Source organism: Salminus brasiliensis, chromosome 14 (genome assembly GCF_030463535.1).
Source record: "Salminus brasiliensis chromosome 14, fSalBra1.hap2, whole genome shotgun sequence".
NCBI classification, from domain to species: domain Eukaryota; kingdom Metazoa; phylum Chordata; class Actinopteri; order Characiformes; family Bryconidae; genus Salminus; species Salminus brasiliensis.
Window position 1 is genome coordinate 16,537,468 of NC_132891.1, and position 25,086 is coordinate 16,562,553.

The 25,086-nt window shown below is 38.1% G+C and overlaps 2 protein-coding genes across 2 annotated transcripts; both read right to left on the reverse strand.

The window, feature by feature from the left end:
• Positions 1–465: 465 nt before the first annotated feature.
• Positions 466–7,119, reverse strand: cdc42l2 (cell division cycle 42 like 2). The gene is made up of 6 exons (XM_072697225.1): positions 7,032–7,119; positions 5,319–5,452; positions 5,096–5,168; positions 3,684–3,793; positions 3,383–3,580; positions 466–1,890 (listed from the first exon to the last, which is right to left on the reverse strand). The coding sequence occupies exons 2-6, from the start codon at positions 5,421–5,423 to the stop codon at positions 1,801–1,803; spliced, it is 576 nt and encodes a 191-aa protein (XP_072553326.1). The 5' UTR covers positions 5,424–5,452; positions 7,032–7,119; the 3' UTR covers positions 466–1,800.
• Positions 7,120–8,051: 932 nt separating this feature from the next.
• Positions 8,052–24,398, reverse strand: LOC140577461 (uncharacterized). Its single transcript, XM_072697448.1, is given in 24 exon segments — positions 8,052–8,346; positions 8,439–8,560; positions 8,683–8,752; positions 10,657–10,742; positions 10,903–11,051; positions 12,339–12,429; positions 12,609–12,754; positions 12,870–12,954; positions 14,081–14,264; positions 14,427–14,539; positions 15,073–15,152; positions 15,472–15,538; positions 15,653–15,763; positions 16,086–16,226; positions 17,362–17,469; positions 17,565–17,708; positions 17,830–17,898; positions 17,990–18,099; positions 18,212–18,315; positions 19,061–19,140; positions 19,530–20,927; positions 23,141–23,251; positions 24,022–24,167; positions 24,287–24,398. Coding segments are annotated over 24 exon segments (3,996 nt in total). The 3' UTR covers positions 8,052–8,177.
• Between the last annotated feature and the right edge of the window lie 688 nt (positions 24,399–25,086).

Here is a 25,086-nt window from a genome sequence, read left to right on the forward strand (position 1 = left end):
GATTTGGTTCACATCTGGTATCATTTCTCACCTCTTTATCTTGTCAATATTCCACTTTAGATCCTGCACGTCATTAGGGACGACTATGCACCACTCATGGCAGTCAGTTCAAAGCCGGACAATATGTATTACGGGTCACCAACAGCAGTGTTAAAATTGTGTCTAACTGCCATTATCAGAATTATTACAAACATTATGGGCTGAGTCATGGCTCTCAAAAAGGGATTAAGCCTAATCCTAGACTAAATTTCACTTTCAGTGGAGAATCACCATTCAGAATGCTCATTTAGTCCACACTGACTATATGATGTATATAGTCACTGTCCAGTGAAAAACATGCATCTCCAAAATGGTGGCTTTGCAGGAGAAGGCAAAAACGTTCTGAACTTTGAATGGAAGTCAAAGTAAAATAAGAGTTTATTCCAAGTTATTTAGAGCTTTTCTATTGGTCTGTTCATCCAGAGGTTTTATATATATATATATAAAATCCGCTACAGCATTTGAACGATAGACAAAAATGGAGATACATGTTTGGCACTGGACAGCAGCGACATGTGCTTTGATCCGGACTTTCTGAATTACAAATATGGAAATCTACTAATAATATATATATCGTGTAAATGATCTGTTTATGTTTGTGTTCAAAATGTTGGAAATGTTTATTTCAATGTAATTCACACACGTAATATTTCCTTTCTGTAACGAAACATTCCATATAAAAATATATTAAAAAGAAATAAAACAAAACTAAACAAAAAACATACACAGGCTGTATCTGAATGGCTGAATACTAAAGGATCACCTTCACACACAGTTATAATCAAATTCAATTATAATTTTACAAAGACTAATGACATTAGTATAAATAAAAAAACGTTACTTAGGAATCCATCACTCTACGCAAGTTCAAAACTGACTGATCCAAATAAACTGGAGAAGAAAAAAAAAGAAAGAAAAATCTGGATGTTATTCAAATGGAAATCATGACCTGATCAGCAATGGGCCCAGGGTAAAACTGAACACTACCACAGTTCTCATGATTTACACATATGAGTGAAGTTTGTGCAAAGGGAAGGTCATTGTAATTTTGCGATGGAGATGTTTGGATCTATTTGTTTGTCAAAGTACTGTAGGGTAGCGCAAAAGGCATGATCCCACGAAATGGATCACAAACTGGCTTTCCTCAGAAATCCAGTTCATAAACTGTGGCCTGTATCCTAAAAAGAACTACAGCCACCATGTTCTTTGTGCTGATGCATCAACTAAGCCTGAATACACATCGTCAGATATAGTAACACTGATTTTTTTCCTTTTCTATCATTATTGCAGCCATCCCAGAAATGCATGAAACTCTCCAATAGTCTCTCATAGGATATTTCAACTCAACATAGTCAGAATTTTAACCGTGAATAAATAACTGAATTCAAAAGCGTTCTTTAGCTCTAAGGAAGCCTTGCAGTGAATCACTTCCATGTTAGAAGCGTACAATCATGACACAATTTGACTAATCAAGATAATCATAAGAGACATAACTGCTTGTTTTTTTTTGCAAAATATCTTACTTGTTTTACAGTCAATACACATCCTATCCATTCTGCTTAATTCAGCTGACATAATATCAAGGCAAATATGAAAAAAGGAAACAAAAAAAAGAAAGAAAAAAAAAAGTATTTGCAATAGTTAGTCCTTTCCTGATAAAAGTTTAAGGTAGAACCAAAACTGATTCTTATGTTTATGGAAAATAGTCATAGATCTTATGTTATGCGTTTATGCCTGAAAGGACCTATTTAAAGGCTGAGCTCATAAAAGAACACATTTACGCTTCTTCTTAGGCTCCGGGGGCTCCAGGGCAGCTAGTATGGCCTCATCAAATACATTCTTCAGCCCTTTCTGCAAATAATAAAAAAAAAGAAAAAAGAACAAGGATATTAAAGAACACGTTGACAGTCTAATTAAGAAACAATGCAGAATGTGAATGAAGGCAAACAAAAACAACAGCAATGGAAGGTAATTTTAACACACTGGCTTGTGATGGTGTCCATTGTTCATCAAGGCATCGCTCACATTATTACGGGCAAGCACTGTACAGGGCCCAAGGCTTGTATCTACATATGTTTATGGTGAGGATAGCATCTCTGGCTATAGTGCTGCACAGTGAAGACCCACAGTTTCAGCAGCCCTGGTTATGGATGTAAAAATCCCACTAACAGCAACAGTACATGTTCACTACTCCTGAATTTGTCTAAAAATGCATCTAAAATTGCAGCCCAATTCAACGGATAGTAGCGAAACAAATGTGGAAGGGTTTGTGGGATAGCGGATGGCACAAACATGATCTGCAAATTACACGCAGCCGCAAAATCAACTGTCTATGGCCTACACTCAGTTATTCTACACAGTTCAGTTTGCAGAACATGGACATGAGCTCAGAAAGTACGGAAACAATTCTTTCTCTGGTGTAGCTAATTTTGTGTGTTTGATCTCCATATTTATAGCGGAGTACAGAAAATAATAACAGAAATTTGAGCAGGAATGCAAGTCATTGGATGCTACTGTTAATAGTCAAAATTTAATGAGAAATATTTCAACTACTGTCAGACTTCACAGAAATTTTTCATTCAAAAAATGTCTTTTTTTTAAGAAGCAAGTTTACAAGAGTAGTCTACTTGAGAATAGAATTAATTTAAGATTAATCTGAAATGTACAACTTCGCTTCCTACGTTGTAAGCATACATGCTCCTAACGTGCTGGCAAAGGGAGCGGACGGAGAATTTTGCATCGCGTGCAGTGGACACGTGACATTAAAATTAATAAAAAGATAAACGGTACAAGACTGTTTTTACTGAGTGTAAAAAGTGAAAAAACTACATATACCACAAAGCATTTCAACTGATTTTGACCAATTATCTTCCCTCAATTTCCAACTTTTTTTTCTCTCCAGTGCTTTATGTATATATTCTGTTAAGTGTTATAAGTGGTATCATTTTGCACACATTCTTTACTTTTTGAAGTTCCTAGTCTGTTCATTTAACCCAGCATTAGCATGTAAATAATCCTCCTGTATGTCAGATATGTAAGATAATACAGTGAAACTTACTGTACACTGTATTTATATTTAAGTAAATGGGGAAATAAAACACAATGTTGAATCCACAGCCTCATAGCAAATCTACTTTGCTTGGTTAAAACATTGTGGATAAAATTCAGATATAAATAAAATTTCCTATGCCGATTACTTGTGCGATGTTTAATCCTGCAACCAGACTGCTCAAATCATGCCAGGAGACAGTTCAATGTCCTCCAGTGACCAACACCACCATCAACAATATTCATGGCCCCATGGGCAAAGAACAAACTTAAGGCCTGCGAGTTTTCTTCTCACCTGTGTTAAAGCTGAACATTCCACATATTTCACTGCTTTCAGGTCCCGTGCTAGTTTCTCTGCTGTTTCGGGAGTGATGGGCTTCTGCTTGTTCTTTGCGAGCTTTTCGATAGTAGAAGGATCGTCCCTTAAGTCGATCTGAGTTCCAACCAACAGGAACGGGGTCTTTGGACAGTGGTGGGTGATCTCAGGCACCCACTGCATGCACACGGAAAGCAGGGAAAAAATGTGAATAAACTTATGCAAACAAAATAAATCACTCGAAGTATCAAATTGCTGGAAACCTACTGAAAGGACTTACTTTTTCCTTGACATTTTCAAAGGATGAGGGTGAAACTACAGAGAAGCAAACTAAGAAGACATCGGTTTGAGGATAGCTCAGTGGCCTCAACCGATCGTAATCCTCCTGACCTAGAGAGAGAGAGAGAGAGAGAGAGAGAGAACATCGCTTGGTGTTAGTGGCTGAAAGGCATACATTTTATCTCACCATCTACAGCACTTTGAACATGCAGAACAAGTCTATATATAAACAAAATCTCTAGCACTTGTTTGTACCACTTGTTGCACCATGATCTAAGGGTTTTACACACATACTGATAAGCCAGATCATTATGACCCCTCACAAATGAAGCAAATAACATTCATTATCAAGTAACAATGTCAAGGTCTGAGATATATTGCATGGTAAATGGACCCCATGTTTCCCACTAGAACACAGGTCAGAGCATCACACTTCCTCCACTGGCTTGGCTTCTTTTCACAGCGCATCTTGATGCCATCTGTTCCCTTAGGTAAACAGCACATACCCAGCCATCCATAAGAAAAAAACAGGACTCAACAGACCAGGTGCATTTCAGCCACTGCTCCAAGGTCCAGTTCTGATGTTCATATTAGCACGGGAGCCATGTCCAATCTGTACTGTGACATCATCATCTCTGAAGTTATTATTACAATTTTTTTTTTTTTTTTTTGTGCCACAGTTGCCCCTCGGTCAGTTTAACCCAGGTAGTATAGCCTTCCTTTCCATCACGCATTGATGAGCCTTGGCCACCCAACACCCAGTCACCAGTTTGTGGTCTTACTTCTTTGCACATTATTGATAGTTATCCTTCACTGCTGAACAGGAGCGCCCCTTAAGCCTTGCTGTTGCAGAGATGCTCTGACCCAGCTGGCCACAATGAATTGGTCCTCTCAGGCCTTCACACCTGCCCATTTCTCTCTTCTTTCACCGCCAACACGTCGCCAGGAACCAACTGTTTTCTTAACCTCAAATATATTCCACATCCTAGACCCGGACACGCCATTGTTACAGGATAATCAACGCAAATGTATTTGGATGTTTTACAGCTGGCGTTGTGACAAAGCAGCTTTACAAAATCAGTAATCAGTAAGAGAACAAGACATCAACATGACATAAAAACTTAAGACCCCCAGTGAACAAAACAAAGGCGACTATGGCAAGAAAAACTCCCCTTACATACATACATAAATACACACAGACAAAAGAGCATCAACATTAAACTACCAAAATGCAACAATGAATCCTTTTAGATTATAAACATTTATCAGAGTGTGTAAAATACAAACACCAAAATACTGAAAACCAAATCCTGTCCTCAAAATCAAGAACTGCATTAAACATGAAAATGTGTGTATTACCACACCCTGTGTGTAAACCTTTATCCATGTTTTTATAATAGGAAAACTCCATACCTGCAGTGTCAAAAAGTCCAAGAGTGTACGGTTCACCGCCGATCATTACAGTTACGGCATAGTTATCAAACACCTGAAGAAGAAAATAAATATTAAGAAAATACAACGCAGGTTTGAGCTGTTAACACGTTCAGGTTTCCAAACAGACATATTGAAATACACCCATATTTTCTAACACAGCCTATATATATATTTTTTTTTTTATCATATTTTGTGTACTTACCGTCGGTACGTACTCCGAAGGGAACTTGTTTGTTGTGTATGAAATCAAAAGGCAGGTTTTACCCACAGCACCGTCCCCAACCACCACACATTTAATAGTCTGCATTTCTGCACTTCCAGTGTGTTCTCTGGCCTCTGTAACAGGAGAAGGAGAAGAATGTCAGTGGTTATAGATTTGATGAACATTTTTTTAGACACAGTCTCAGACAGCAGTCATGTTCAAAAACCTGGGTATATCTGATTGCAAACGAAGGTAATAAAAATCTACTATTCTGCCCAACAGAGGGAACAGCCTTTGGAACAAGAGGATTTTGTAGGTTGTAGTTTTGACTGGTTGATTAATGCACTGTCGTTTCAGTTGAGCTCCATTTCCTAACCCTTAAGCCCATCAGCTGGCTTTCCCACCGAACACCGAGTCTGCACAGTAACACCCTCCTGTCCCTGTGACCGGTTAACACAATCACCTAAATAATAGTGTAATGTATTGTAGGGTTTTATATAATGATCAGCCAAAAGATTAATACCACCTGCCGTGTGCTGCCGACAACAGATCTGACCATTCAAGGCATGGACGCCACATCAAGTCCTGCAAGTTGCGAGGTGGAGCCTCCAGGTTACATCAATGAGCCTTAGGTGCACAGGTTCTCCTTCCTCAAACCACTTTTGGTGGGTACTGACCACTGCAAACCCAATAAGACCTGCCTGATGTTTTGCCGAGACCGTTATGTTGGGAGAGGACAGCTAGCTAGCCAAAACACGGGGCCCAGCATAGTATTAGCTACCCAGCGACGTAATCCGCAGATATTGAAGGGAAGGAAACGTACGGGCACCAAATCCCGGTGTGTGTGTGTGTGTGTGTGTGTGTGTGTGTGTGTTGGAGGTGTTAATGAAAACCTCCAGTCTGTAAGCTAGCTAGGATGGGAGGCTGCTGTGACGGTAAAGGCAGGAAACGAACCTCGCTAGCTAGCGCTAGCTTCTTAGACAAATTGTCAATATACAATGGGGACATAACTCCATGCACAGTGGTGTAACGATGAAGATGATAGATAGTTAGCTATCTATCTATCTATCTATCTATATTTATGTATAACTTCTTTCAGTATGTTCAGGAGATCAATCATGCCCTCGCACACAAATAACGCTTCAGCTAGCTATGCTAGCTAGTCCGCGCTGGCTGGCTGGCTAGCTAAATCTTTGGCTGGGCCAAAACTGCTAAACAAGCTAGCTAACATTTATATAATTCATTAGATAGCTATATAAACTAAATTCGTTTAATAACACAGCCAACATAACGGACTGCGACACGGTGATCCAGCTAGCTAGCTAACTGACTGACTGTACTCCAGCTATATGAAATAATATTGCTCGGTAATAATATCTGTTGCGTTATGTCGGGGTTAATATCCGCTAAGACATCGCGGCTAGTTAGCTAGCTAGCACTAGCACTAGCACTAGCACTAGCAAGCAACAAGCGCAAACAGAGCTCTGCTCACTGCCTCTATAAGATGACCAGGCCAGCGGCCCGGCTAACTGCATTAGCTCTAGCGAACTAGCTACCATGAGCTATCTCGGCGAATTTCCTATTAGCTAGCTAACGAAAAAATAGACAAGCGCCGGGCTCCAAAGGAAAAGCGTAGTCGTAGTAGATTGTTAATCAATATTTGGTTCAAAAGTTTGAGCGACTGAGTGAAAAATGAGTGGGTTTAATTCTTACCAGTCGTTTCCACCTAATCGTGGACTGTGAGCGGCGGTTAGCTGTGAACCCAAGCCTGAAAACGTACACCAGCCTCAGGAGTGACCGCCCAAAAACACTGTCTCCAAAGTAAAAGTCCTTGTCGTTAAGTGATTATCATATTTAACAGAATATGGACATGTTGTCCAATTTTGCGGATTTAAGAAAATGTGATATATAAATTTTTTTTAAAAAAAAAGGCTGAAGGTAAACGTTGCCTTAAAAGTCTGGGATCTGGCTTTTATTTGAAAAAGTTCATGTCTGCACTGTAACACTCTCCTGTCCCTGTGACCGCCGACCCCTGGTTAACATGGTCACCTTAATTATAGAATATATTATGTATTATAGGGTTCTATATTAAGCAGGTGGTTTTATTTTTATGGCTGATCAGTGTGAGGAGCAGGTCCTCCTTGTGCCGCCACAACAGATGTGACCATTTGAGGCATGGACTCCACAAGACCTCTGAAGGTGTCAGCATTAAGTTCTGTAAGTTGTGAGGTGGAACCTCCGTAGATCCTTAGATGCACCGGTTCTCCTTCCTCAAACTACTGTTGGTAGGTACTGACCAAAAAAACAAAACAAAACAAAAACAACAACCTGCCTGACGTTTAGATGATCTGACCCAGTCGTTTATCCATCACAATTTGGCCCTTTGGTTAAAGAGGCTCAGGCGCTTATGCTTGCCCATTTTTCCTTCTTTTAACACACCACCTTCAAGAACTGACTGTTCCCTTGCTGCCTAATATATGCCACCCCTTGACAGATGCCACTGTAGATGAAGAAAATCAATGTTCTTCACTTCACCTTTCAGTTAATGTTATGATCGATGTATCTACAAAACCTCACACACAGGCTTGCATACACAACTGACACACAACCCTTCAGACATTTACCCATTTTATTTAAATTGCTCTTTTGTTCACGCTCTTCAAATTGGTTACTTAAAAGACAAATGTCAAGCAATTAAAAAATCATTTTGCATTACCATAAAATACCAATTTGATACAGCAGATAAAATTTAATCAGTATCTTTAAATCATTATTTAAAAAATATAAAAATGTGAAAATCACAAGTTACAATCAATCAGTTCCTGAGTCTTGATCTGTGACCAAGTTCTTTAAGTTCTCTTAAAGCTCTGCATTTTTTGACGGAACCTCTTCACAGGCAAAGTAATCCTTCAGCGGCGCAAAGAGATGTCTGATCACTGGGACACTCCAGGATTTACCCAACACCTTCTGTCTCTGCAAACGGCCCATGTTCTTCACGTCTGTATAATGCTTGGGAAATCCAAAAATCCTGACACAAGAACAACAACACTGTTAGGGCCGCTGTTCACCATTAGGATGCATGGTTGGCATTAGATTTAAGTGGAAGAGGGAATGACTCACTTCTCCAGTTCGGTGATCCACATGCCATCATCCTTTCCATTCACTGAAATGGGGAAATGCCTGTCGTTGGCCCCCTGCTTAAGGGAGTTTGAGCGTGTGGTGATGGTCCGTACTTTGAGAAACTAAAATGTAAATCAGAAATGGAAACGTGGAGAATTAGAGCAGTGTCTTTTATTTTGAAATGAACAAATGGTCCTAAAAATTCATTTTCAATCCTATAATAAATGAATATACTGTGCCAGACCTTAGCAGTGCGGCCAGGTTCGAGGCATTCCTGGAGGGTCAGCTTGTCTTTCTGAGAGGCAATGATTGGTCTGGAGAGAAATGAAATAGCATTTTACAAAACTCTGTAAAATGCTCAGCAACAACAATAAAAACATGCAATTCTGCCTAAAGGGGGACAGACCTTTAACAGATGTAAGATAATGTAACAACCTGAACGATAATCTGTCTGAATGTGATGCTGTAGCTACATGAAAGATACCTGAAACTAACTTCTGAAAACACAACTTTATATACTGACAAACAAACATCCTTTGGTCAATGTCTGTGAGCCAGCTTCTCTCAGACTTTGGATCCAGCGCTATTCCAATCCCAGCTGATCCATCTCATAACTGCCTTTAGACATTCCTGCTTGACTGAATGGGGTGTGTTAGATTAGGGTTGGAGCTGAAACCTGCAGAAAGGTAGCTCTTCAGGGGGAGGATGGAGACAGTCTTGGACTGACTTCTTACATCCTGTGGATTATTATTTAGTAATTACATGAAAAGCAATGGAAACTGATTCGTTCATATGCATGTAGAACTCCTATATGTACATGTTCTACAAGTTCTTCCATGACCTGTGAAGACACTCAGAGGAATAACAAGCTAAACAGCTGGACCACCAAGGAAGGAATGAGAGATTGCAGTCATTTAATTTGTTTAATTTTTTGTTTAGGATAAAAATTCAAGCATCTGAAGAAATGGGGATTTGATAACGGCAGAGTAACGATAACCATGGTTTCAGAGACTGACAATGGATTTATTCAGAACTGCACCCATTTTGCAAAATAAACTACATGCAGTTTCCACATAAAGTTACGGTGTAGTTTTTGCACTATATGTAGTCCTGTGTGAACGGAGAACAGCATCAGAGCCTCCGTTTACCTTGGTAGAAGACAATAGTCATCAGTGCGTCAGTGCATTAACATTTAATGCATTTAGCGGACGCTCTTATCCAGAGCGACTTACAAAAGTGCTTTGCTATTTACCCAAGAAAAAACTCAGCTAGTTTGAACAGGCTAAAATTTCAAAGATACCCCTACTAAACACAAGTCAATAAGGAGACCATAGTACTCTACTTTTCGCCCAAGTATTCTCGGAAGAGGAGGGTCTTCAGTCTGTGTTTCCGCTGTTCGGACACCCAGGGGAAGCTCGTTCCACCACTTCGGTGCAAGGACAGAAAAAGCCTGGACGCTTGTCTTCCATGGATTTTAAGGGATGGCGGATCGAGCAAAGCCGTACTTGAAGCTCCAAGCTTGAAGCTCTTGGTGCAGATCTGCTTTTGACCATTACCATCAAGTACGGAGGGGCTTGTCCGTTCTTGGCTTTGTAGGCCAGTGTCAGAGTTTTGAATCTGATGCGAGCAGCTACAGGAAGCCAGTGAAGAAAACGCAGCAGTGAAGTGACATGGCTGAACTTGGAAACGTTAAAGCTGAAGATGAAACCCAAGTAAAAGCCAGCACACTGATTTCTGAGTGGCTACACACCTAATTTATCAAGAATTAGGCTGCTGGCCCCTCCTCTGCAATGCACACTTTTAGCTGACCTGAAACTACACCTAAATCAGCACCTGAATCAACTAATGAGCACCAAGCGTCTATGTTAACCCAAAGACAAGAGTATTAGCAGAATCTAGTTAAAAGTATATTCAAAAACCAGCCTATACTACAAGCTAAAGATAAAACACAAGTAAAGAAGCAAGCACACAGTGCATTAGCAAGAACACTAAAGAAAGCGGCCAGGCTGCCAATGAGACATGGGAGCATACTCAAGAACGTTAGGTAACATGGGAGAGACTGTCAATCTGTCATCATTGATTGTTATTTTGTTTTTTTCAGTGCTAGCTCATAGCTCCCTATTCTGATGTCAAATTGTGGCAGATTGGCAGATCTGAGTGCCCATACAATGATGGAAAACTAACAATAAAAATAAATAAAGAAATAAAATTCACACACCTGTTCATGCCTGGGATGTTCCCCCAGAAGTAGCGGGCTCTGTGAGCTGGGCTCACTTTAACAGCATCAATAAGGACCGGGTTACACTGTAAACACAACACAAAAGAGATTCAATATTCTACCACATCTACATCCCCAGACCATAACAACCGAAAAATTATATCTTTAGTTTCAACATAAACATCATGCTGAACTTTACCACATGCTATACTGAAAATAGGAACCAAGCTTATTTAGATGCCTCACCTCTAGGAAACGGCAGATATTGACTTTGTCACTGGTGTTCATGAAAACAACGTTCTCAAACAGCCAGAAGAACGGTCGCGGGTCATCCTCCTTCGGCTTCATGATGTTCAGCAGCCGATAGTAGTCGAAGAAGAGCCTGCCTGTGCCCTCTGCAAGGGTTTACAAAGGTTTACACAAAAAGAAATAGTACAGTGTAGTGTGTGAAGTGACGTATATCCGCTAATTAACTGAGATGATGAAAAATTTAGCTTGAGAGTAGAGCACAAAGGAGAGAGAGCGAGAGCAGAGCACTCATGAACAAATATCCATAGAAGCATAATTTTGTTTGTAATTTATTGATTTTGACAGCAATCAGTAAGAGACTTCAAGAGGGCCGATAGTCATTTTTATCATCGTTTTTTTCAGTTTACTACATAGTGTATAGCTCACAGAATTATTATTTTGATCTCCCTCTTGGTTTCTATAACATAGTACCACTTATATAAGCATATAAACTCCATATTCCTCATACAAAAATTAAAGCAGTTATATTTTTGAGCATTTTATACAGATTCAGCTAAATTGTATTAGAGGTCATGTAAAAATGCAATGTATTTTTACATTTAACAAACATATGTAATAGTTATGTTTTGAGAAAGGAAAGCTTGTATTGCTTAAACAACATACAATTATATTTCATTATTTTAACATTGAATTAAATTTAACTATGATTGTTTGCACAGCTGTACAGATAAATGTAGATGTATATATCATTATATCTGTACATAATAGTTTGTATATAGATGTCTACTCAGGCTACATATGAATATGCAATATTCATACCTGTACAAGTACACACTTATGATAATTTTTTTTCTACAGCTCTTTATTACTTTAGTACTTTTTAGACATTTTATTCTGATTATATGTATCGTTTAGTGTATTTGTCTTTCTTAGTGTAAATAAAGAGATTCTAAATCTGATTAATTAATTGTATTGGCATCGAGTTACCAGACTTACCCTGAGTTATTACATTTGCACAGCTGAATTGAACAGTGCGTAGTAGAAAGAAAAGTTTATGTTTTCATTTGTAGCAGAGGTGGTTTGTAGTTTCTAATGTAAACATAATTTTGTGCATTTAAATGCATTTAAAATGATTATGCCATAAACTAAATTAATTAAAGAAAGTGGCACTCTCAAGCACTTGCCATTAAGTAAAGAGTGAGGAAAGCTATCCTGGGCCTTTTCACTGGTTTGATAAACGTAAGGGGTTCTAACCATAAAAGGAAACAAAAGTTCCTTTTATTATAGCAGATATGGGCAGATTGCCAGTGAAAAAAACGAAACATATCAGGTAAAGTCCCACACCCAGGCACATGAAGAGATCAGTAGGATCAGATTCTAAACAGACAGACAGAGAAGTGACAGATTTACGTTTTCAGGTGTAAGTGCCTTACCAAACAAGCCTTTCCGGGCAGGGTTTACTATCGACAGGTCGTTGCATGGACTTCCTCCAATAAGAAGATCAAATGGACCCCATTTCTCAATCTGAACAACACAGTTTTGATGATTTTAAGAAAGGTGAGATATAAATGGAACAAATAAATATTACTGCTGCAAGAAAAAAAGGGTTACTGGTCAATTGATCAGCTCATTTAACCTCCCTCTTCCAAAACTCTTCAGTTGAGTAGAGAAGATCTCTTACAAAAATTAATATGTAAACGTACATGTTTTTTAGTGATTTTTCGGACATCATCCACTTGAGTGATTTTTCCATCATGGTTGACAATAGAGACAGCGATGGATTCGTCATCTATTTCCGACGCAACATACTTTTCCACTTTAAAGCCCAGATCCTTTAGTACAAGATATCCTACAACAGGATACACACAGTGTTATTTTACAAACATCACAAAGTAGGGAATCCCATTTTTTTAGATCATGAAAGGCTAGAACAAACAGAACCATTCAATAGGCTTGTGACGTACCTGTGGAAATGCCATCAAATAATGAGAGGACTCTGATTGGACGACGAAGGTTAGCAGGGATTGATGGGTAAACACGATGTGGCTCCTGTGGAGGACAGAGGTCGGTGAAAGAGGTGACAAAAACCGAATGCACAAAATAACACTACTGCAATAGTGCAATTATTATAGATAATATAGGTCCTATTATTATTATTTATATCTATAAAATCTATATTTTAATGGTTTGTGTTGTGGTGTGTGGTATCTCATGCATAGTACTGACCTTATACATTTTAATTTTACTCTGTAATTAATTAGAGTTGGGTGTTTTAATAAAATATATTAAAGTGTGCAGCAACTTGGCAGAAGATAATATGTACGGAGGTAAAATGACATTTTTATTCTTAGAGAAGTAACAAAGTATTCAGTTCCAATAGGACTCAAATAGGGCTTATACCTAGCAGCAAGAGAATAAGCAAAGGCATGCTCTTAGTGTTTTTACTTTGGCATGGGAGCCAAAGGAGCCAAAACTATGACTGCATGAGAGATGAGTGAGTGTTCATACGTTACAGAAAATGTCAAGGCTATGATGCATGACTTTATACCACCTGTAACCCTGATTACAGCTCACATCCTTACCCAAATGTTTTCTACCCATTTTCTGTGCAAGTTCCAACTCTGGGAGAAACAGCAGTAAGCTACTACACATTCATGTATGTTTTGCTATCTGTGTGTCCTAGTAATGTGAGAGGAACTGGTTTCATGCAAGTTTAGTCGGTATGGTACACACTGATATCCACCTTAAGGTTCAAGAAAGCCTAACTTATAGGACCGTGGCAATGCGTATGTGAGAGAATGGAAATACCTCTCAAACAATGCAACTTTAGTATGTTAATGTATGCATTAATACATAAACAAACTTATTCCACAAGACCAATAAATAGCCTAAATTACCAAATTATCTCTTTTCATTTCAACATACAACTTAGGCCCTCTGAAACACCCCAGCCACGGATACCAACGTCCACAATATCCTCTTTGTTGAAAAAAAAAAAAAAAGATGGTCACTCTAGCATTAGGATCAATTGTTTTACAAGATTCAACCAGGTGTGTGCAAATGTATTTCTATTGTATGTTTTAATTAATGTTAAGGGGTTAAGAATCTAACCACATGTAAACCTCTACAATGCACAGTAAAAAGACAGAGGAGTATTAAGAAAACAGTCACTTACAAATTCCATAGCGCTGTTGTTAGCAAAAAAACCTTGGACGCGGATACTCCAGTCATGTCTAGGTTTTAAAGCCCCAGAGCTGCTCTCTGGTGCACACAGGTAACAGATCCAAGGGTCCAGGTCCTTTAGCTGGTTAAACATTCCTTTACCAATCAAGGTGTCCACACAGTCCACACAGTAGGAGCTACGCACAGGAGACAAAACAAGCTCGGATATTTGCTTTTATTGTTTTGAGAGAAATATATATATATATATATATATATAATGTTTACAGAATAGTTTATTTGTCCAAATCAGAGAAATGTTTAAACTGAGGGCATGAAGCATTTTTTGACCCTAAACTCACCGAGAGCAGCTGCCACGTCCACACAGGATCACTTCTAGCCCAGCACAGCAAACAGTGCAATACGACTGGTAGCCGTCATCATCATACCGATACAGCGTCTCTGTGAAATTGTCCTACACAAGGCACATCCACACATTTAACAAGAGGCATACAGTGATGTCATACATATTTCGACAATTTGTTGTCTAAGTATTTGGACAGAGTCAAAATGACTGCCATTAGCCTCTGTGCACCATCTCAATGGATTGGAAATTAAGTAATTGAGATGTGATAATAGATTTTCATATTGAATTCAAGGGGTTTACCAAATGTTGCATTAGCCATTTAGGAATTGCAGCTGTTTTTACACAATCAAGAAATCCTTTGGAGTCAATGGCTGCATTAGGTCTGGAACCCATAGACACCAATTACCAAACTAAGAAGCTCTATGCCTACCTTCCTGAGATAATCACACTGTTAATCCTAAACGGTTTAAGCAATATGTTTGTTGAACTCTTTAAAACCTTGCATGCATTGACAATAAAACCATCAATCCCTAAGATGCAAAAATGCAGTTGTATCTCAATTAGATTAAAAACTGCAAGTACAAAATTCCAACATGAACATTTCACAATGCTCCCATCAAAACATTTTTACAGAAGTTTACCTTGCATGTTAAACACAGACTCCCTTCAAACAGTGGATGATAGATCTCAACACATCCAGAGCCACACGAAAGGCAGAAATCTTAAAATGCAAAACAAAAATAAAAGTTAAAGACAAGACAAGACAATCTTTTGATGGAACTTCTATTCCATCCGTGCAGTGAACACATACATATACACCAGTGAAACACACAGTGAACAGTGAGCACACACGCCCGGAGCGGTGGGCAGCCATTGTTGCGGTGCCCGGGGAGCAGAGAGGGTAAAGGGCCTTGCTCAGTGGCAGCCTGCCGAGCCCGGGCATTGAACCAACAACCCTGTCATCAATAGCCTGGAGCTCTAACTGCTGAGCCACCACTGAAACAACTGCACTGTGAAAAATATGATAAACTATTCCTCACCTTCAATATTCTTCCCTTGGACCAAGACCTCATGTACCATTTGATCTGCAGGAAGCATGCAAGAAAGCTTAATGGAAAATCTGAATAAACCATTGTAAACAAAAAAAAAGATTTTGTGAAAGGTTACAAAGACAGCAGGAACAATATACATACGCCTGTTCTGGTTTTGCTTTTTCTGTACTCTGAGGCTTTGGTTCTTGTTCGGATCTTTGTTCTTGGAGACTGGTTTTTGTTTTCTGGGAGCTGGCCGACTGTCAGGTAGAGGCGAATTCTTCACAGATTGTGAGGAATTCTCCTTCAAGTTTAACTTTTTGCTAACGTCTTCATCCTTTAGGTTCAACCAGCCATTCTGCAGGTCCACAGATTTGGATATGTTCTTCAAGCAGACAGACGCCTTTTTCAAGCTGAATGACTTTCTAGGTTTCCCACAACGTAGAGTCTTGTTCACATGTGTCTCTGCTTTCTCTTCTTCTGGGCTCCAATTGAAAACTTTACTGCATTCTGAAAAATAACAATAACAGCAAAGGACAGACATTAGACAGATGGGTTCCCCAAAAAATGGAAGAAGGTGGGGATGTTTAAAGTAAAGTACCGATTTCTAGTGATGGTGCTGCATTTTGTTTTGTTTGAAGTTTAAATCCAACTGGGCCTGCAGGTTTAAAGCCTCCGAAAGCCCAGTCCAGCAGAACTCTTAGTAGCTCATTCTTGGAGTCCGACTTAAGAGAAAAGACTTTTTCACTGCGGTTAGCAGCCACCTGTAGGAAAACAGTAATTATAATTTTATTGTTTTATTGTTTAGTGTCATTTTCCTTTAGTTTAAGACTGTGTCCTGTGTTTCTTTGTTACTTGTCATGCGTGTTGCTCTCACCAAGACAAATTCCTTGTATGGGTAACATACTTGGTGAAATAAAGAGATTCTGATTCTGATAATAATAATCAAAATCATAATCAAAATCATAATAATCAAAAATCTCAACATCCACTACCAAAAATTATATACACATACACTATGTGACAAAATGTAAAGACATTTTCAAGACACACAATATTTAACAAAATACATGGAATCATACACAAAATACATCAATAGTGACAGATTCTTAATAACTACTATTCAGATACTCTCTCATTCGGAGTACAGTGATATTTAGTTAACATCTGCCACACTTAATCACTTGATTTGAGATATTTTTTATCTATCATAATTATCTTGAGGTGATTAATTACAAAGATGTGTTTTAAATCTGAAGCTTGGAAGGAGCACTCTGCCACCCAAAGAGACTCGGGTTTAGAGAAGTAGTATGTTGGGTGTTATTGGTGCGCTTGGATTGACTCGCATTGTTGCCTGCGAGTATGACAGAGTTTCGCATGGTCCTCCAGTCAGGTGACTCAGCCTCTCACTAGGCAGAGATCACAATATAATGATGTCGGTTGACAAGCACAGAAACAATGTTTTTGTATATGAGAGCCAGTTCAATATACAATGCCATAAAGGTACATTTCCATTAGAATAGTAAAAAAAAATAATAATAATGATGAAATAAAAGCTTCATGCAACAAACTGAACAATCTAATAACAGCTTGACTCAACACTGATTCGTTTCTGTAATTTTCTTAAAAAGCAACCAGAAGGTTAAGAGATAATGAAGTGGATAAGGATCATTTATTTAGTATTTGTTATTCATAATTCTTTCAGTTTTGTGTGTGAACTGACAATAGATATTGTTGAAATTTACTGAATTGTAATTGTGCTTGTAATTTAATGACAATTAATTGCTGACTGGATCTTATTGAATTGTAATTAATTACACAATAGGAAAGAGTGAGATTAAAGGCATTTTAAGACACAAAAAATGACTTTAGTGACCTTTTCAACATGGTATATCTAACCTGCAGAGATCGAAAGATGGCATCCTTGTATGTGGTCACAGTTGCAAAGGAATTAGTGCAGAAGCACTGTGAAAATGCAGAGTAAGGCTGGAGACCATCTGTCCGGGTCTGCAATGACAGCAAAAAAAAAAACAAAATAGCATCTCAAATCCTAGCAGCTGGAGGAGTCCAGAACATAACATACAGGTTCTTCTTTTTCTTACCTTGGAGACCATACCATCCCCAAACCACAAAATTTTACACTCTCTGTCCTCCTTTCTAGTCCACTCCTGCACCAGACCAGGCCAAATAGCAAAGCCCTCCACCTTTCCCCACACCATGTCCCCTGGAGCAAACCCCTCATCATCCTACAGGTAGAGAAAAGACACAGTAGGTGAGTGCCTAAAGGAATACCTCAGTGTAATTTAATCTTTAGTAATCTAATCTTTATTGTGCACTAATTAAAGCAAAGACAAGAATTCAGTGTACCTGGCATGAGCGATCCATTTGCTTTTTGTTAGATGTTGGAATGATGTTTTTCACCAAGCTGTTAACTGGCTACAAATAAGAAATTATACTCAACAATGTGTTTCAACAATAAAAAAAATACAGTACATATTCTGAAAAGAAAAACTGAACCACTAGATACCTCTGGATCATCAATCCACATAACATCACCATCAGTACCATCATCGTCATCATTATCATCTTCAGTATCATCGTCATCAATTACGATTGATTCTGAAAAACAAGGCTTTTCTGCCAAGTATAAAAATATAAATAATTTAAGACTTTGCACTAAAAGGACAAAGGTGTGTAAAGCATATTAATGAGAAATCATTATTTGGCAAATGTAGTCATTTTACTGAACCTTTTGTTTTCCTTTTCGCTTCTGTAGCTGAACCAGGGGCATTGGTGTTTGTATCCATGATTTCCTCCACTTCAGTCAAGTCAATAACATCTGAAAATCAAACTCTGTGTTTAGGTCATGAAATGGTGTAAAAAAGAAAGCTTTTCTAAAAGCACCAACAATGTCTTTAGTATCTAGGTCTATGGACTCTTTCACAGCCTGCTAGGCTGCTCACAAAAGCAAAAGTACAACAAATCAGTTGCTGAACTGCATGAAATCCAATCCAACCATCCATAAAAACTAAAATAAATTCTCTGTCAACAGAATGTTGGAGCAGAAATTTAAATAACTGTTCCAGTTTTAGTGTTTAGTGTTAATGTTTTTAAATAAGGTATGTCCATGTTGTTGTACTCAACTTAGTTTTTTTGGTATTTGAATACATTTTTCAATCAATGTATGAAGCAAGTAAATTTTAATTTCAATATGTATTTACCAAATAAATAAATAAAACAGCGTTAGTCCATGTACAGCGTTTGTTAGCATGGTTAAACTAGCATCTCCTGATATATACTAAAGAAGCATGTCAGCAATCAAACACCTCTTGGCTGACTGTCTGCAACTAAGGCCAGTGATAAATCCTGTATAAGTTCTTTATGCATGTAAATCTTTTTAGAAGAAAATACAAATATTAAAAACACGGTGATCTATACCATCGGTAATTGTGATTATACCATGACAACTTTGCAACATACCATCTACTACTTTAAACATACACTGTGATAAGAATTTTGGCCATATCGCTTAGCCTAAATTGCAATGCCCCACAATAATGCATTTTAGTAGGAGTTTCATATATTTGGTGTTAAACACTCACTGGTCTCTGGGCTGAGAGGGTGTGATGGGGCACTCTTATAGGAGCTGCTGTCAGTGACATCATCATCATCATCATCATCATCACCCTCCTCCTCCTCCTCTTCCAAGCACTTATTCTCAATGATTTCTCTCTTTTTCAGACTATCATCACCAGCACCTCTAAACACCTGAGATCAAGTCCAACAACAACAACCTTTAGCATTAGAATTAATGACAAATGTATCAGATGTAATTAGATCAATGTAGGTTGTTCATTTAAAAATGTTAACACAGCTTCTGAATCTGATTTTAAACTACTGCTTGTATAAGAATGACTAGATTACAGGATTTAGCCAATCATATTCATAGTATAGGTATAGCAAATTGGTAATACATCCCAAGATCCATCCTAATTTTCCATCGCCTCATCATCAGATTTAACATAGCATGTAATGTCATGATGATTATTCAGTGTGTAGCTACTCACCTGTGCAAAAACACTTTCCATTCTCAAGGTTACAGGCAGGGCCAAGAGCCTCAGGATCAGCTTTCGAAAAATGGACGTCTTTCCCATAATTTTTAGCTCCGTCTTCCAGTACTGCTCCACTGATTGGTCAGCTGTGTTTTCCCGCTCGGCAAACTGGTACTCGTAAAACTCATCCGTTAACAAGTTACTATCACCCGCACATTGGCAAACCCCAAACTGGACACCTAAATCAATTACGGATTTTCCAGTGACTTCCAGTTTTCCCGCTGGGTTCAAGATAAGAGCCACGTTTCTGAGGACAGTGTCAGACAAGGGCAAGCTCTTGACAATACAGGAGGAGGCTGCCATGTAGAATGAAACTGCGCTCTTACAGAAGAGGTCTAGATGGGCAGTCAGTTTGGCATTGTTCTGTCGAAGATACTCAGACACCTGTTCACCAAGCTTCATCTCTTTTCTTGGGAGATGTTTCAAGTCGCTTCTGGAAAGCCCATTTCTTCTCCTGAGGAAGTTTTCCACGGCCTTAGGCTGCAAGAAGCTGGATGTGTAAAGCCGAACTAAGCCAAAAGCATCTTGAAGGACTTTTGTCAAATCTTCATCACGATCCATGCTCTCTTGTAACTCACAGAGAGGCTGCAGAGCGTGACTAAGAAATAAGAAGCTCACTTTTAGGCACTGATCATTAAGGAGACCACAAATGGCCTTTACATTGCCACTAGCATCCAGAGAATTGAAGTATTGCACCAAGTCTGACCAAACTATGCTCACATTATGGACTACCGTTCTCAAGAGAAGACAACTGGATGTCAAGGATGCAGTGAAGTTGTGCTCCTCCATACTGCGGAGCTGTTTCTTCAGAGAGGCTGGAAGAGAGGTAAAGTGTTTGTGGATGTTTTTGAGAAGTTCCTGGATCTGTTCTGACAGCTTCATTGCCATGATACCACTGCGACATGCTCGTCCTGCAAGATCGGTGAGGCTACACAGAAACACAGTTGTGGTATTCAGGGCTTTTAGGCCAGAAATAAGCTCCGCTGGATCTGCTTCATTGGAATAAAATGCTGCTAGATTCACCACAGGGATTTCAAACTTCTTCAGTGTGTCCATTAGGCAGGTCAACAAAGCAGCATTTGTCTCTTCTATAGGTTGGATGACGTCAAGCAGCTTGACTTGATGCCTTCCAGCAACTTGGTCAAAATATCCTATTAGGATTACACTTCCCTTCTCCCCTTCCACAAGCTCTACTGTGTTGTACAGATACAGACAATAAGGAGTCTGAATGCAGGCTGTTGTGATGTCAGTGGGGTATGCCTGGCCCAGCACTAGTCTGGTTGCATTGCTTGCAACAAGTGAGTTGGCACTGGCTGAGAACGCCGGCCAGTGTCTTTTGATAAAACGCAGCGTTGCACCATCTGTGTTTTCAGCAGTATTCATACCTTCAGGACAATCTGCCCTTTCATTTGCTACAGAGAAATAAGAATCAAGTAATTAGAAATTAAAAAATGAGATCAGCAACAGTCTATGTACAGTGTACAGCATGGTTAACCTAGCATCCTGCATATAGAAATAAAATTAATTCATTTGAAAAAAATAAAAATAGTAAAACATACAGTGATGAATACTGAAGCAATCAGACATTTTGAGTATACTGATTATAATGATCATTTTGCAACACTTTACTACTTAAATACACTGTGATAAGAATTTTGGCCATATCGCCCAGCCTAACTTGCATAGTCTGCTTCCCGATCAGTCTCTTTATACTGAGTGTCAACCGATTCCAATCTGATCTTTGTGTTTGTATAAAAATATAGCAAATAAGACATTCTGGACTGGCTGATTTAGTTTAGTAGAGATTTATTTTATAGCTTCACATCTTATTAACGAGTCTGACTCCCTCCCTGATCATTCAGCTCCCTGTTACACTAAAACACTGCAGTCAAGTCACTAGTAGTGATAATCTGATACATAGTGGTACACTATCTGAGCGGATATCTGTTATTGTTTGTCGACTACTGATGTGAAATAACTGGTTTATAGCGAGTGAATTGCTGTGATTGGTTTTTATAGCATGTGTGTATTAGCATTAGCATTTCTCCCACTAGTAAAACAGAGCATTTCAGTGATGGTCTATTGTCATGTTCCGCTGTTAAACAGTGGCTCGCTGTAGCCTCTAAACTTGTTTATTAACCTTTTGAGAGCGTCCGCACTGCTGCCAGCTTGTCAATAATGTTCGTTAATGGCACCTTGAGGACACCAAATGGCGCTCTGAACACCGTGGTTAAAACAAAGACTCAAAACTGAATTAGGATTAAAATAGCCAATACCCGATCCATTAACATATGCATAGATTGTCTATCATTCCCTATTTTTTTTTTCTGAAAGCATTTTAAAGAATAACATAGTAGCAGACTGATTTTTCTTTTTGTGATACAAAGTATTATTTTATACTTTCCATCAACAAGTAATAAAAAAAATCAAATCATTAAGGTTTTCATATGTATAATTGGTAACTTTTCTAAGTTAGTTCTGCTGTCTCACTAACAGGACTGAACTATCACAGTAAGCCAAATCCTTTTATGTACATATCTTTTAATGTCGGTAAATGAACTTTTAAAAATTGTTGCAATTAGACTAAAAAATAACATTTACAGCTGGGTGATATGGTACCTTTTTATATCACGATATTTTTTACTATATACAATATTTGTCGCAATATTTTGTGAAGTAGACAAAATGCGATACACTTATAAAAGCATTTTGTGTACCATGATAACAAAATGTTTCACGATACGATAAAATATTGTCATATTGCTTTCTCTAATGTTACAAATGCAGCAAAATGCATAAAAAACAAAAACCCAGTGAAAACCAAGCATTATATTATTATACATCAAGCCATGTGTGTACAATGTATACTTCAGATGTCAAATATGTTATTAAAATAATAGTTTTTTAAATAATCCAAATCCAAATGTGAGTCTAATGTCATTTTAAAGCAATTATCTGCTGCTATGATTTCAATATAAATCAAGCATCCCTAGTTATTACTGTGCAGGTGCTTAACTGCCATGGCAAAACCATTGATATTCTGATGACCAGAACTTCAAGACTTATTCTTTAAAATATGTGGCATCTTTAGCCAACATATTACTATTTGTGAATAGTAAAAAACTATCAGTTTTAAATAATCACCACGTTTAAGAAATAGTTTAAGAAAAAAATAATTGCACTAAAATATGAGTATTTTTGTATATTTCCTTTGTTTTGTTTTGTTTGCCCCCTTTCTTTCTCTTTGTTGATGTCTGTAATAACCATAATAGAACACACTGTGGTGGTCAAGACAACTCATTATGTGATGATTACAGCAACTTATTATTTAATCATCCTCTATAATAACTATATGACTGAATATTCATATTAAATAAATCAATTTTGCTTCTAAGTAACATGCCTTCAGAAAATTAGGTCAAATATGTGCCTAAATGAAGAATAATGCAGTGTGAAAAATAAACCACACAGTGAAACTTTAAAGACTTACAGAAGTTCAGCTGTGCGTGAGCTTCTAGTTTCTTATGAATGAAGGGCTCCAGGGTCTGTCCACCTCGTGCCACCACAGGATCATAAGTCTTTCCCTCAAAATTTCGATCAAAAAACGTTTTGAACCATTTCAGAAGTTTGAAAGTCTTTACAAAGTTGCCGCAGACCAACAGGTCAAGCTTCATTGGCTGTAGGGAAAGAAAAACAAACAAAAAACATTGCTATGTGAAAATGACTATTGCGTTGCAATAATGTCTTATCAAAAACTAATAATAATAATAAACAAATAAAACTGAACTAAGAACTATACATCACCAACATCAGCCAACAATTACAAAGAGCATAGGTTCTTTTAATTCAGCAGCATATCTAAAGACATTTCATTATAAGCAGTTAAATAGCTGAAGCTTATATCAGTTGCTGATTCACAGTGAACCTACATATATTTTATTTCCTACAACAACATGCCAATCTGCCACCAAGCACCAGAACACAAAACACAAAGAACATCCAATATGAAGTAGAATCACTTCTGTTGGAGCTAATAAAATGCACTAAACTGGATTCAATCTCTCAATAAATACAGCTGTGACTGAAATAATTCATCCTTCATTCATCCTGGGGGTCTTTGATCCTTTATGTTTTACGTTACTTCTTTTTTTTGTCTCTGTCTTTTACTAATTACTAATTATGTAAAGCTGCTTTGTGACAACACTATACAAAAAAGCGCTATAAAAAGCGCAATACAAATAAATTTGACTTGACTTCATTGCAAATTAGGTTTATTACCAAAATGTACAAACTTTTAGCTGTTTGCAATAACCCAATCAAACAATCAACAGTTTAAATAGCTAAACACAAACAGTTCAACATACAATGACAATTTTAGTGATTACATTTTCCTAATAACTTCAACTGCAACTGTATGATATTGCATTGATAATCCAAGGAAACTCACGGTTTTCATGAATATCTTGCTGAATGCATCTTCAAGCAGCTTGACATTGTGAAGAATATCGTTTTCATCTCCAGCTTTAAACTTTACTTTCTTTAGGTCAATACATCCATGGTTGATCAAGTCCATCAACTGGCAGTAAGCAGCACCTGGCGAAATAACACACACATAGATGACCATGTTTAGGTTGATGAGTTGATGATACTAACTGTATCGTTTGTTTTTTCTTTGTTTTGTTTTTTTACACATTTGGTGATTTAAACAATACCTGAGCATGTTTCCTCCACTTTGACAAAGCTGGATTGTAAAGTTTGATTGAGCCAGGCCAGCAGCTCAGAGACATGCTGGTCTTTTGCTCCAGGACCTCTATTCACCACCATCTTTCCATAACTTAAAAAAGAAAAACACAAATGCACAACTTACATAAGCATTACACACTAATAATGATCACCAGCACCCTGGGTCAATCTCCAGAGGAACAACTACACTTACACGTACAGTCAAGTCATTTATCCATCACTCAATAAACACTCCCATAATCTCAGATTATAGATCTTAACTCATGATCTGCAAACAGTGTGAAATGCAGGTTGTGCGAGTCACTCAGCAAGTCCTTCATCCTTGAATGAATGGCTAGTCCTGTTGATCAACCAGCCATGTGACTAGTACCAGATCCTTTTGAGTGGGAGAGCAGCGGGACTCTCTATGGTTTCTTTTAATATTAAGAAATCTGATCTGTGGTTTCAGACGTGGTTGTAAAACACAGTATCTTTACTGGAGCCTCTTTACCGCTAAAAGTTACAAAAAAGGAGCGCTGGTTCAGCCTCACCCAATCAGGGGGAGGCAGACCGGTGACCCGGATGATAATTGATTCTCTTCGCAGAGATGGATGTGAGGTAAGAAAACTAAACTAAACAAAAAAAAGTTATAAAAGACAGTTTAGATTACAGTTTTAATAACGTGATTAAATAAGCTTTAAAAACACTTTTGTTTAAGTCACAGTGAGGCTCAAGCGAAAAGGATGATGTGCTTAGTTAGAAAAGTGAAAGCATGAAAACTGAGAAAACT